Genomic DNA, 15,000 nt, shown 5'->3' on the forward strand with positions numbered 1-15,000 from the left:
CCTTTTGCAACAGCTGACGCAGAAGCCCATCATGAGCTCCCACCAGGAAGATTGAGACGCAGAGACCAGAATATGACCTGGTTAATATTTAACTTCAAATTCATGACCGGCACAGCACCACAAAGTCAACAGAAGCTGGTTTTCCCAGCCACTGCGAGACACCTCGAGACTCAACGCAGCCACCAAAACTCAAGCTCAAACTGGGTCAGAGGTCAAGGAGCAGGCCGGACCCAGCATCCCCACAGACAGCCGACGAGCCGCCGTGGCCCCAGACACGGCAAGTTGGCCGGTTTCCACAGTGAGGCGTGAGCACTACACGCGCTTATCGCCCGCGCCACAGCCCTCGAACTCCACAGCTGCTCCAGCCCTGATTATCAGCCCGCGGCCAGCGACCCTTTCAAGCCACACAATCCCCCTGGAATCAGCCATTCGCTCTGCAACAATCCGCGTGCGCAGCTGATCGAAGGCAGCGGCTGGCAGGACGCTGAGTCTGCCCGGCGGTCAATAGGACCAGGGCCTGATAGAGTAGTTGATAAACCACTTGTAAATGTACAGAGCAAAGGTTACAACATTATAAAACACAGCCTAGCCACCAGAACCTGGCCCATCTGTGCTAATAGGAGCTGCAATCGTGAGAATGCCCGAGACGACTTTCTGTAGTTTACGCGAGGCTGGAAGATGTCCAAAGTGTCTGGCGCACTCTAACACAGCGAGGTTCAGCAGGTACATGGCCCAGGGGGACAGAGGGGGAGCACTGCCTCCCCCAGCAATTAACAAGCAGGAGGACGATGCTCAGATCTCACGCGCTGAAGCGCATATGCTTCCATACAGCATTAGCACACACATATATACACACACACAAACCCCTGTGTCAGACAGTTCTGTATTCAGCACTCTAACCACACTATCACTCCCTCACCTCCCACTCACCCCCCCGAAACACATACACATGCAAACACACACACACACACACATATGCACACACACACACACACACACACACACACACACACACACACACACACACACACACACACACACACATGCATGCACACACGCATGCACACACACATGCACACACACATACACACACAGAAAACTAACCACACTACACTCATCACTATTAAAACTGTGTAAGGGTTAATATATTGCTTTACACTGTACAACACTACATTATCATACTAGAGTCATAAGCACAGTGCATCACGAAAGCTTATGAGGTTCCACCACTGTGATCGATCTTCTCCCCCAGGTAAAATGACCTCTCAGTCTGCCCCACACTCACAGCATAAAACACCAGAGTGCCCTCTCGTACAAAGCACAATTAAAGCCATGAATGACCTGCTCCACCTTCTCACTGGACGTCTGCACGGGCCCAAAGGAACCGTCTTCCAACCAAGCCGGACACTCACGGCCTTTCCAAAGCCGTGCAACCACATCACAAATTAAGTAACTTTCCCCCCTCATACATACTGCTGACTTCAGAGCAGCTCCATGAACTGAATGTTTCGCGTCTCACACACTCTCCCTCTCTCTGTCAAGACCCGTGCACTGTCACACACCCCCCCAGCCCCCAGGTCTGATCCTCTCTGTCGGTATAAATTGTGGGCTGTGTCATACCTCTCTCGCAGGCAGCTGTGTGATCTTGTGTAGGCTCTCACACACAGCGAGAACAACTCCACCAGTTCCGCCTGGCAACCCGCCGACACGACACACAACTGGTCCCACCAGTATGCGCCTGTACCTATTTGCTCAGACTTCCTTTCTTCTCTCTCTCTCTTACTCTCTCTCTCTCTTTCTCCAGTGCTGTGTATTTGAAAAACGTGTCTTCCAGCTTTCTGGGCTCCTGTCTCAGCACTGGCAGCCTTATCAATCGCACGCACACTCTATCTTTTTCCTCTTTCCTCTATTTCCTCCGGGGGCTAAAATATGGGGGGTGTGGTCAGCAACCACGGTGTGTGGGGGGTGAGTCATCAACACTAGATTTCTATTATAAGGCACGTGTGTACGTGTGTACACATGCACCACATTTATACATTAACACACCCCTACCATGAAGTTTCCTAGCAACTTTAGCTACCGCCACACCCAGAGAGAGGGTGTTAATGGGGGTTGTAATACTCGTCTGTGTGTGTGTGTGTGTGTGTGTGTGTGTGTGTGTGTGTGTGTATGTGTGTTACTGTGAACGTATACAAGAATGTGAGTGTGTCCAGTATGTGTATGTATGTATTTTCAGAGGACAGGTGCAGAGGATTACATTAGTAAGGTGATGAATAGACACTTCCTGTCCCTCCACACCCAGATGAAAGGCGTGGCCCTAGTGTTCTACACAAGCTTTAGTGCACTCACTCACTAAGTGGGCGTGTCCATGTTTGAAAAGAGCTGAAATGCTACAGTCCAGGTTTTAATGTGGCTCCACCCACAGTGAGTGACTCAGCAACACATACATGATGCATTTTCATCCAGCAACTTTTTCGTAATCATTTCTAATAGCCATTTATTACCAGCCAGTGAAATGGCCCATCAGAGCCGAAGGTTGAAGGTTTATGACTTCAGGGCCCAACGTAATCTCCACTCACTGTGATGCTGCATCACATCCTCCTCCCTGGCCTCTCAGCCAGCCGTACTCGGGGGCTGAATAAACGCTGACTCATTTCAAGGTGACACTGGCTGTGTAACCCCAGTTTCTCGGCAACATCCTCTATTGCCAATGCAATCTGCCTGCACAATCTGCAGCGAACTGCCTGTTAATAATAGGAAGGCACTCAAACGCTAAAGAAGCAGAGATTGTGTATGCATGAACTAAGGGATAAAGGCACAAGGAAATAAAGGCCAGTCAAACGAACCCGACATGGCCGACAGCGGCCAATTGATCTCTGATGGGAAGTCAATGGGAATGATTCTACAGCAACACACAATAGGGTGATGAAAACAAGGGCACTGTATGTAAGAGGAAGGGTGTGTGTGTGTGTGTGTGTGTGTGTCGAGTGTCAAGATCTAACAAATTAAAACTGATTCTTTCTTAAGAAAACTTAGTTCGCAGCAAACAGACAGAAAAAAGACAGAATAAAAAAGGAACAGAGGGTAACACAAATGGTTTGGTTCTTGTTAAAGCTGTGAGGAAGTGTGTGTATGTGTGTGTGTGTGTGTGTGTGTGTTTGTGTGTGTGTATGTGTGTGTGTATGTGTATGTGTGTGGGTGTATGTGTGTGTGTGTGTGTGTCTGTGTGTGTGTGTGTGTGTGTGTGTGTGTGTGTGTGTGTGTGTGTGTGTGTGTGTGTGTGTGTGTGTGTGTGTGTGTTTGTGAGTGAGTGTACTCACCTTCATTGTGGGTGGTGCAGTACGGGGCGGTGAGGGTGGACATTCTCCCAGAGGCACATTGGAGATAGTTAGCAGCTCTTGTTTCCTGCAACACACACACACACACACACACACACACACACACACACACACACACACACACACCCCATTAGTCAGACAGAAAATTGGAGGTACACTTTAATGTGGTTTGGTGTTCAACCAGAAGTCAACAGTAGTAAACAGAAGTGCTTGAGTGTGCATGTGCAAACACACACACACACACACACACACACACACACACACACACACACACACAGAGGAGAGGAGAGGAGAGGGGAGGAGAGAAGAGGGGAGGAGAGGAGAGGGGAGAGAGGAGAGGAGAGGGGAGGAGAGGAGAGGAGAGGAGAGGACTTTGCAAGGTGATCACAAGGTGATCTGAACTTGAGCTTGACCTTGGCACATTTTTCTATGAACTGGCAACATGGCACTTGTTTAGCCTCAGAGCCCAGAGGCTGTGCACCATTGACTTCATTCATCATATACACTTTAGAAAATGATGAAACCTAAACTGTGAACGAATTAACTGCCTCTCCAGTGAAGCCACATGTATACATCCATGTGAGAAAATTAGGTAGTATTAGATCACATTTCTTTGTTTATGAGTACAATTGATTATAATTTATATGAATTGCACAGAGGAGCCTACTGCTTACAAAGCACTTCCCATCTACAGTTAAAACTCATATGAAGTCAACAGCGATTTTGGCAATTGCACAAAACATAATAAAATAATATTATAGTGTTCCAGATATTACCATGAATCTCGGGCAGAAGATTACAGGAGCAATTGCTTTTGATCACATTACGGAAGCCCAGATGCAATCAGGCATTGAGCAGCCAAGCTAACACGGGACGCGGCCAATCCGCCATTCACGTCTCCAGGGAGTTTTGGAGGGAGGAGGGAGATCAAACCTGCCGGCCAATCGCAAGTGACCTGAATCTGCTGAGAGTGATTGGACTCTAATCCACGTGTGGCAAAAGTAGAAAAGGGCTTTTGCGTTTGATGTGAGAGACACAGGGTGATTTTTCAATCTTCATCAAGTTTATAATCCTAAAACATCTCCAGCAGATTTAATCTCTTTAACTCCCAGGACCTGTTAGTGATTATTTTTATCATAACTAACTTTGACTGAAAAATATGACTTTAGGAGGTTAGCACGTCACATACAATAATGCACAAGTGTGTACCAGCACCCACCAATAGGAAAGGCCCTATACAAATGAATTATCAGTGGTCATGTGATTAATTGGGTGGCCAATGAATCGGGCAATTAAATGCCAATTTGAGATAATTAGCATTGGTCAAAGTATTATGATTACCTCTGATAATATAATCATATATGTCACATACGTAAAAGTTTGTGTCATTTGTTATTTGTTGCATTATATATCAGCAATTGGCATCCTTGCTTTCTAAATATGACCCATTGAAAAACCCATATCAGCCGACCACTAATTATTTTATGTAAATTTTATGTTAATGTTTGTTTTCTTATAAATATTGTTTCTGTGGCACTGTGCATGTGCCAAACGGCCTGCCATCTGTGCTGCGTTAGAATGGGTGTGATGTGGGGAAGGGGCCCAACACCATCAGAATGGGTGTGATGTGGGGAAGGGGCCCAACACCATCAGAATGGGTGTGATGTGGGGAAGGGGCCCAACACCATCAGAATGGGTGTGATGTGGGGAAGGGTCCCAACACCATCAGAATGGGTGTTATGTGGGGAAGGGGCCCAACATCATCAGAATGGGTGTTATGTGGGGCAGGGGCCCAACACCACCAGAATGTGTGTGATGTGGGGAAGGGGCCCAACATCATCAGAATGTGTGTGATGTGGGGAAGGGTCCCAACACCATCAGAATGGGTGTTATGTGGGGAAGGGGCCCAACATCATCAGAATGGGTGTGATGTGGGGAAGGGGCCCAACACCATCAGAATGGGTGTTATGTGGGGAAGGGGCCCAACACCATCAGAATGTGTGTGATGTGGGGAAGGGTCCCAACACCATCAGAATGTGTGTGATGTGGGGAAGGGTCCCAACACCATCAGAATGGGTGTGATGTGGGGAAGGGGCCCAACACCATCAGAATGGGTGTTATGTGGGGCAGGGGCCCAACACCACCAGAATGTGTGTGATGTGGGGCAGGGGCCCAACACCACCAGCCCCTCTCTGCGCTGACATGAGAGAGAACCATCGGACCTCCGTCAGTGGGCCACAGCTCCGGCGGGCTGGGTGCTGTACCTGCAGGACTGCTCTGTGGAGTATCAAGAGTTATCATACCTTTACCTTTCACATTGGACTCGAAATGACATATGAGGCCAAGGGAGAAGAGTGTAAGGGTGTATGCGTCTGTGTTTAGGCGTGTGTGTGTGTGTGTGTGTGTGCGTGTGTGTGTGTGTGTGTGTGTGTGTGTGTGTGTGTGGTGCAGTGCGGCCGTCCTTGTGTCTGTCTCCGTGGTAATGAGGCAGAGACTGCGTCACTGTCTAACCCGACAGGGGGCAGGGGGGGGGAGGGGGAGGGGGGGGGGGTGGGGGGGGGCAGGCACAGGGGGACATGGAGATGTCAGCATGACAAAGACAAAACAGAAAGAGAGAGAAAGAGAGAGAGAGGCGACCTGGGGAGAGAGGAGGGGGAGAGACAGACAGAAAAGCCAAGGGTGGGAGAGAGAGAGAGAGAGAGAGAGAGAGAGAGAGAAAGAGAGAGAGAACCACACAGGAAAAGCAGACCAACATAGCAACAGCAGCCAATTAAACCAGAACCACTACTCAGGAACCAACTCACTGCTCAACACCTTCCTAACATTGGCAGGTGGGCCAAACGACTCACTCTGAACTACATCGAACCTACTTGCATGACACAAATTTACTTCACCCATTGTTTTGGCAAAGTCGAAGTTTCGATAACACCAGCAGTTAATGAAATGAAGTGGTGAAGTACATAATGACTGGATGTGGAATTCATCTTCCATCTCACAGTGCAGAACTCTGGCCCTGCACAGCCCCACAGATCCAGCATGGCGTCTTGTATCTGTTTCTTTAATTAGGCCTGATTCAATACTAGCCCCATCTGCCCAGCAATTATGATTGCCTAATGTTCCGGGTTGCATGTCTCCTTGTCTGCTGCACTGATTACACCCTTGAGAGAGTGAGACATCCAGCACTCTCTGAGAGCAATAACTACTTCATACAATGTGTATTTGTGTGTATGTGTGTGTTTGACAGAGAGCGAGAGAGTGAGAGAAGAGAGAGAGAGAGAGAGAGAGAGAGAGGTGGGTAATGAAAGAGGGATAAACAAACAAAAAAATAAATTTTATCCACAGTGAAACCAGCCACTTGCTAATTGAATATGAATGTTATTTCAGATCTATCTTTTTGTTATGAAACGTGAATTTCCTGTGGACCAGTGCGGAGGCATGAGTCCTTGGCCGAGGACACAGGAGACATGGTTTATGTCCTCTTTATGTCCTTCTCCCTAAAATAACCATTGACCATTTAGCTTCATCTGGTACAATTCCGCTATGACGGCCTGAGTCAGTCACACTGACACTACACTACCTGCCTGTACAGAGCGTCACACGAGCGGTTACTGTCAACATGTCGCAGTTGTAGATGTCACTTTAAAATGATATGCCCCACACTGAGTGGTTTATAATTACTGAAAACGATTATGGGATGCATTGTAGCCATTGTTACCGCTGGCGGAAAAAAGATTGAACGGAAGATTGATAGAAAACCAGCAAGTGTCTTTTGAGGTCCGGGGCACTTGTGCAGTTAGTCTGGGGTGGCAGGGGTCCCTCCTCTGAGACCTCGTGCTGACATGTCAAGTTATTTATAGAGAGAAATGTGGTTGCTAGCCAGTAATCATCATATATAGTCTCAATAACACACACACACACACACACACACACAAATAAACAAATTGAAAGCATTCGATCAACCCACACAAGGATTTATTTGAAAACAATTTGTGAAGCACCTGATCAATTTAATGCAAGACTGGGGAGATTAAATCTGGGTGCTGACTAAAGACCTTACGTGGGTTAGCAGAGCCAATGAGAATGATCACCATGAGCAACGACGACACTAAACAGGGACCGGTCAGGGTCGACCAGCGACAGAACCAGAAGGATTGGGGTGTGGCGCGGTGAGGCCTTTTCTCTTGTTTTTACCCCATTAAAATCTGTGCTCATCTTTCCTAGAGAGTATGACAAGGAGTAACACACACACACACACATACACACACACACACACACACACACACACACACACACACACACACACACACACACACGATGATCTGATTACTTTGCAGGATGACAGGCACACACTGTTTTATGATGTTCTTTGCAGTGTTGCAGAATGTATGATAAGGACCAATAAACCAGTAGGAACCAGATTACTGTGTCTCTAATGCTACAACAGAACGTGGACTCAGGTTTATGTCTTTGATACAAGCTTATCAGCCTCTGAGGTACATCTAAGGAAGGGCAAATGTGCAGAAATAATTGCATGGAAACTTTTCAGCTTTCAGGGAATAGCAACAACATTACTGAAAGTGAAATGAACTGAATTTAAATGAGCAGGAAATAAAATGTTAATGTACCAATTTATTTAAAAGCTTCTTGAAATCTTGAAACTAAAAACAAGGAGCCGGCTAAAACTTAAACACGTGCACCTGTTTCCCATTTAACTCTATTGGACTACACCCACATTAAGTAGCCAATCAATGCATCAATTAATAAAACTACTCAGGAGCTATTGTCCAATGAAAGGGTAAGGCTTGCTTCCATGGCAACCTCTCGGCATCAGGCACCCAATAGAGGAGCAAGAAAATAACTCCCAGCAGGGCTTGAGAAAAAAAGGGGAGGGATGTTTTCTACAAGTGGATTTTTTTTTTTCCAATTCATGCTCCCTGTGAACACACACATACAAACATTCACTCAATCACACACACTTATACACACATTATATGAAAATGCTACAAGTAGCTTGACAGGCCACCGTAGTCTGCCCTTATGTTTGTCTCTAATGTAACACTTTTCAGTCTTTTACATTACACAGGGTGACCGGCGTCTCCATTCATATATGACATTATGGCATTATTATTATCTTTTCTTATCTACAGGAGTCCACTAGAAGAGAGGATGAATTCTACTTAGTAAAACAAAGACAGGCAGGGATACAGGATCGTATGTATTTGACAGCTACAAGAACCACCGAAGTCCTCCAACCTACTCCTGCCGCTCTGCTATTCTGCCTTAGCTCTCTCTCTTCGGAGCATATTGATTCTGGCAGCTGGATTTCGTCAGTGAAACAAGAGAAGCACTGGCTATGTGGTGAACTTTAATCCATATCGGAACTCCAACTCGTGTGCAGAACCTGTTGGGAAATAGTTTAGATCAAACATATACATACTCTGGACAGAATTTATAATATGATCATTACCTAAACAGCACAAAATTTTGAAGTTGTAATTTTTTTGTGCATTTATTCACAAATGTATTCAATAATGTTGCATTTGCATTTAATAATACTGGTCTAGTGGTACTTAAAATGGTATTTATTCCACAAATCATGATCTCAAACACTCTTTTGTTTCCTAATCATAATTTGGCCTCTTGAGTATCAGTGACTGTTGGCAGCCTTTCACAACTGCTAGGCATTAGAATGAATTCTCTCAGGTCTTACACAGCGAACTGAAGCCCACATCTCATATCTTTGAACTGTTTCTTCCACTGTGGCTCAGTGTTGATAACCTCCCAGAACCTTCCAGAACTTTTAGCTCCTTGTGCCACGGCTGTTGCTGGTCCTGCCACAAAGTCCAAGTATGATATGTTCACAGCTTCGGAGCTGAGCAGTAAAGGTTTTCCTCCAAAGTTTCCTGACAGTGTTCCAGCACCCATGTCACCTTGCGTCTCGTACAAATGTCCCAAGTCACTTGCTCTGAAACCCTCTGAGACCTGCAGAAATCAACAGCTGACCTTCAAAACAGAAATGGTTGTATAATGGACCACACGGATGTGCCTTAGGTAGTTTTCGTTGGACCAAACCACTGCAGACGTCTTCTGGACTGCTCTGTTTGCTCTGTTGGGGCTTTTTGCGTCAAGGTCAAAGTATGGCCTTTACTGATAAATCTGTCATGTGGCTCATTTATGTCTTAATACCTTCTTATTCCAAAGGCTGGAACTCAATTTCGTTTCAGGAAGCCTGACAGGTTTACAGTGCATCTCACATGTTTGTCCGACATTTTAAAAAATAGTTTTTTTCTGGCTGTTTTTGCCTTCCTCTCCACAGAAATTGTATTCTTCTAATTTTATGGGTTTTATCATTAAATATTCTGATCTTTTTTGCCCTTCTCTGATTCATAGTGTTGCTCATGTGACTTTTTTGTCACTTGCCAAAATGTTGTTGTGACGGGCGGTGTGAGCAACTGAAAAGGAAGCGATCACGCCAAGTCTCAGGGAAAAAGGATGGTTTAATAGAAAGTGTGCAAACCTAAAACCCGTGTAAAAGATCCAAATTAAGGATATAATGACCAGCGGTCAACTGGTACAAAGACAAGACATATATAGACAAACAAACGACCCTCAGGTGATCACCTGAGGGACGCACATGACGTCACCAAACAACAACAACAACAGCCGCTGTGGACGGAGGCGGCCGGTAGGGGGCCGCCTCACCGTGACAGTTGTTTTCACACCAAATGTTTTTGCTTGCATTTTAAAATGTTTAAGCCATCAAAATGACACCATTGCAGTTTCTTAAGGACAAAGCAGATTATTATCGTGACTTGCATGCTAATCAAAACATTGAGTGTGCAATAACAGCCCCAGAATAAAAGATGCATTCAGATGAGCAATTTTTGTTTATTACTGTTATGTCATCTCCATTACATGGATAATTACAATACCTCCTACCTTGCAATGATGAGATTTCTTCTGATTATGTTATTTCCTATTAAATTTTAATTTGTTTTAGCAAAAGTAGCAGGAGGTGCGAACTCACGGTCACATTTGGGTCTCTCGGACTGATGCAAGAACAACACACACGTTCAGCTTGTCGCTGTTTTCAGAATTGCATGCTGCTAGACTTAAAAGACACGCCCCATTCCAGGTGTGTGAGGTACGTGTTCCTCTCAACTTCAGCACACAAAAGCCTGTTTTCTTTGATTCCTTCTATTCACACATCAGGCCGATATGAAATGTCAGCATGATGCTCCCAGCAGAAGGGAAGGAATTTTAATGCTAAGGATGAGACCAATTCCTTCAGTCTTGGTCAGTCTGCCTCTATATTAAGATTCTGAACACTGAGGCTTCAAAGGCCCAGCAGTCTATAGCAGGCCAGGTTGAACCCAGATTCTCTCAGCGTTCCTGGGTGCTACAAGACATTCAAATGCTTTTATCCTTTTGTTTGCAATCATTACTGTAAGTGGAGACGAAGGGCAGTAAATGGAGGGCAGTATAACAGCAGCTAAAGGAAATAAAGAGGTTCTAAAAATATCGCCAGGATCCCACATTCTGTTGCCCTGTGAACGGTGCTCTGTCTGTTACTGGACTTGTCTCTGCGCTCTTTGTGAACGGTGCTCTGTCTGTTACTGGACTTGTCTCTGCGCTCTTTGTGAACGGTGCTCTGTCTGTTACTGGACTTGTCTCTGCGCTCTTTGTGAACGGTGCTCTGTCTGTTACTGGACTTGTCTCTGCGCTCTTTGTGAACGGTGCTCTGTCTGTTACTGGACGTGTCTCTGCACTCTTTGTGAACGGTGCTCTGTCTGTTACTGGACTTGTCTCTGCGCTCTTTGTGAACGGTGCTCTGTCTGTTACTGGATGTGTCCCTGCGCACTTTGTGAACGGTGCTCTGTCTGTTACTGGACTTGTCTCTGCACTCTTTGTGAACGGTGCTCTGTCTGTTACTGGATGTGTCCCTGCGCTCTTTGTGAACGGTGCTCTGTCTGTTACTGGATGTGTCCCTGCACTCTTGCTAGAGAGACAATGTCAACTCATCCATTTCACTTACCAGTGCTGCTCAGTGACCATGTCCATACACACACACACACACACACACACACCTACACACTCACTAATATTGACATACACAACACAAACACAACATACCAACACACACACACACACACACACACACACATATACTCACCAATACTGACATACACAACACACCCTCACTTCCAAAGTGTAGCACTAATTCCGAATGGAAATTGTAAATGTAGTTTCAGACATGAAAACTGCTCAAAATATCCAATGGTCCTAAAGATATAACTGCAACATGTGGATATAAATTAAATCTTTGCAACCAACATAGTTCCACTGACTTTTCACAGTAGAACATGTGTAAGACAAGATATTAAATGTATCTTCTGCAAACATTCTGACCAATCAATAATAACCAGGTCCCAGGTCTGATCAGGGAAATATGGTAAACAGAGTCCAAACTGATCCATTCTGAAGGTCACTACCACCATATCCTACATGTTAGGTTTACCTAATATCAACATCCACCAACACCCTTTTAAAAGAACAGTAACCCTCTACCTGACATTGAGCTGAATACTGACGGCGCTATAAATAATACACTAAATGTATTGGGGCATGAACGTAAGTCACAGGGTTGATCCTGATACTAAAAATCTCTCTCGTTCGAAAACAAATATCTTCAAAAAGCATTTATCCTTTGTAAGTGGTCCCAGACGTGCTGTGTAATATTATTCGGCATTAAAAATCATGCGATTGTTTTGCATAAACCTCTTAACACAGGCTGCAAGCAGGTTTCGGTTTTTTTTTTGTTCATACCGAACAAAATTAAATGAATGAAAATACCGAACAAAATTAAATGAATGAAAACTGAGAACTGAGAACACAGCAGGATATATATATATATATATATATATATATATATATATATATATATATATATATATATAGAGAGAGAGAGAGAGAGAGAGAGAGAGAGGGGGGGGGGGGGGAATCCACTCCATAGCTTGTTCGTAGAAGACATGGAAAAATAATTATACCAACCACCACCCGGATCCAACTGTCCATCTAAACTGGACCGCCGCCCGAGAGGAAACTGGTCAAAGATGCTACTGTGAGATCAATCATATCTAGAACTTACACACATCAGAGGCGCCAGCTGACAAGTCCCAACCCTGCACAATCTGTACCCAGCATAAAACACTGCAGTTTATAGTGACCAAAAAAAGATGAAACAGTTTGCACAAATTTGACCCGATAAAATAAGACCAACAGATTGAGGATGTGTGTTTTGCCACAAAATACGTTCACAGGATACGACGGTTGCAGAGTGCAGAATTCTTTTTGTCAAAAAAGAAATTTTGAACACCAGGTGTGTTCCTAATTTTGTAATGTCACAAACCAGCAGGCCTGTATATTTAGGTTTCACACATATATTTTGAATTTTGCTTTTTAAATGACCTTATTCAGTTGTATGACATTACTGCCTGCCTGGTATACCACCAAAGAGCTGGACAGAGAAAAAGAAAGACATCACTTTCCAATTATACTTTAATTTACTACTTTCTTAAACCACTCTATAATTAACCCATGACGTAATGCCACACATTCCCACCAACTAATCATTTCACTTTACACTTTTACTGCACATTTTACTTCTATATAGAGCCACCAACTGCTCGTAAATCAGCCACTGTCTTTAGACGCATTTCTGCTAACTTGGTCAACCCTTCATGCATTTTCCTAATTACACTTAGATGACCTAAGTTAGACCTAAGACTAGCAACCTTACACACACACACATATACAGATTAATGCACTGAAGAGGCAACTGATCGTTGTTTCGTTGAACCACCCCTACCAAAGGACATGTTGAATACATGTGTTTGTGCATGTTTACTCCATGAATCAATCATTTCTCCCTTCTAAACTCACCCAGCTGCTAATCATAACTGCTTTCTCACAAGTGGTTTGGGGAGCACAGAAAGAGAGAGAGAAAGAGAGAGAGAAAGAGAGAGAGAGAGATCTGTTCTCAAATGGAGAAGACATTTAAAAGGTTAAAAATCAAAGTAGAGGAAGAAAAAAAGGTCACACCAAGAAAAAAGAGAGACGGGGAAGTGGAGGATAGGATGGGGTGGGGGGGGAACTATGGAAACGCTGTGACTCAGGGAATAAAGGGAGAGGCAGACTGCATAATGAGAGGAACGAAGGATGAAACAGGAGAAAATGAGCACGCACACTGCTGGGAGAGAGAGGAGGACCAGACCCAAGTGGTTCATCACACACTAACCGTACAAACTGTTTCAGGTGCTACTGATTTTGGATAATGGCGTGATGATAGATGCAAGACAGATGACAGCACAGACTAAGTAAAAAAAAAAAATGCAAGTAGGTTTTTTTATAAATATCACATCCCAAACCGTCTGAATCCAGGACATGACATCCGAGTGTCACAGGCTAGCAGACGGGGCGCTCGCGTGTTTCTACTGAAAACGAACGCACAGAAACTCAAATGATTAACAACGACAGTGCCAATCAAAGCCCAGAGCTGTGATGGAATATGGAGTAAAATGAGGTGTGTGTCACTGTTGCCCAGTTGATTTAATACCTGTGATTAATAAAAAAAAACCGTCCTGGTAATTCCAAAGCAATCAGCTTTGTCAATTGCTTAGTACACAGTCAAATAAAGGAAACAGCACTGACTTTACTGAATCGCACAACATCCATGTTTTCGTTACGTGCAATGGGTCAGATGATTTCCATTACAATTATGCCCGTCCGGCTGCACGCACAAATGAAATGGCCCGTTAATCCTCATCAGGGGGAGTGGCACATGCTGTTTGTTTTGACGGAGGAAGCGGCACCGACGGGAGCCGCGATGCAGAGCGGGCCAGAGAGGTGACGCTGGGTTCCCGTCGCACAACACAAAAAGCCCATGCAAATAGGAGCACACGCATGGGCAGAGCACTGACACGCCACACTGCCACACGTGTAAATACGAAGTAATGATTAGACAGGGGGAAGGAGCCGCTCGGCCTCAGAAGTTAATGTTTACATTGAGTCGGGCCCCAAAATCCTCTGAGCCAGGAGAGGCGGCTGGGCTTGTTGGAGAACGAGCGTCGAGATGTAAACTACTTCTGCAGCTGAAAAGGTCTCGCCCTCCGGGAGGGAGGGAGGGGGGAGAGGGAGAGAGAGAGGGGGGGGTGTAGGAGCCCTGGTACAACAGCCTCATCTGACTCCCCAGTGTGGTCAGCCTCCGCTGGACTGAGTCCTGCTCTCACAGGCTCGCCTGTCTGTTCTCACCTCCACGCTGAGCTGCTACAGCCCCTTTTTGGGGCTGCGTCTCCAGAGGACGAGAGACAACCCTTCAGTTAGGGTCACCTCCCACTAAGGACTGACAGACACGTACCTGCCCGGCACAGATCACCTCTCCCCTGTTTCACACTACAAACGTGCTGCTTCTGGTTCCTCTCCCCACTCCACTTTCACTGACCCAGTTCCTGCAAGGCTCAACACAGTTCCGGGCAACAACAAGGGCACGAACACGGCCGTGTACCACGACCCACATTGGTGAACACACCCGTCCTGACACACGTCCCACTTCACCACACGCTCCGCCGTGTACAAACTCAAGACCTAACCGAAGAAGGAGAAG

The 15,000-nt window shown here is 45.4% G+C and overlaps 1 protein-coding gene across 11 annotated transcripts in view; it reads right to left on the minus strand.

Annotated features, from left to right (window-relative positions):
- rap1gap2a (RAP1 GTPase activating protein 2a) overlaps positions 1-15,000 on the minus strand; it is a 50,268-nt gene that overhangs the window by 14,942 nt on the left and 20,326 nt on the right. For 8 of the 11 annotated variants that reach the window (XR_013121727.1, XR_013121728.1, XM_076977310.1 and 5 more), the window contains one exon: positions 3,321-3,405. Coding sequence is in view for 6 of the 11 variants with exons in the window: in XM_076977310.1 (XP_076833425.1) it covers positions 3,321-3,405 (85 nt within the window). In the remaining 5 variants the exon portion in view is untranslated. Of the gene's footprint in view, positions 1-1,620; positions 2,084-3,320; positions 3,406-15,000 lie in introns of those variants that run through there. The other 3 variants (XM_076977313.1, XM_076977315.1, XM_076977314.1) reach the window with 3 other exon arrangements.

This window comes from Brachyhypopomus gauderio, chromosome 16 (assembly GCF_052324685.1).
Source record: "Brachyhypopomus gauderio isolate BG-103 chromosome 16, BGAUD_0.2, whole genome shotgun sequence".
In the NCBI taxonomy this organism is placed as follows: domain Eukaryota; kingdom Metazoa; phylum Chordata; class Actinopteri; order Gymnotiformes; family Hypopomidae; genus Brachyhypopomus; species Brachyhypopomus gauderio.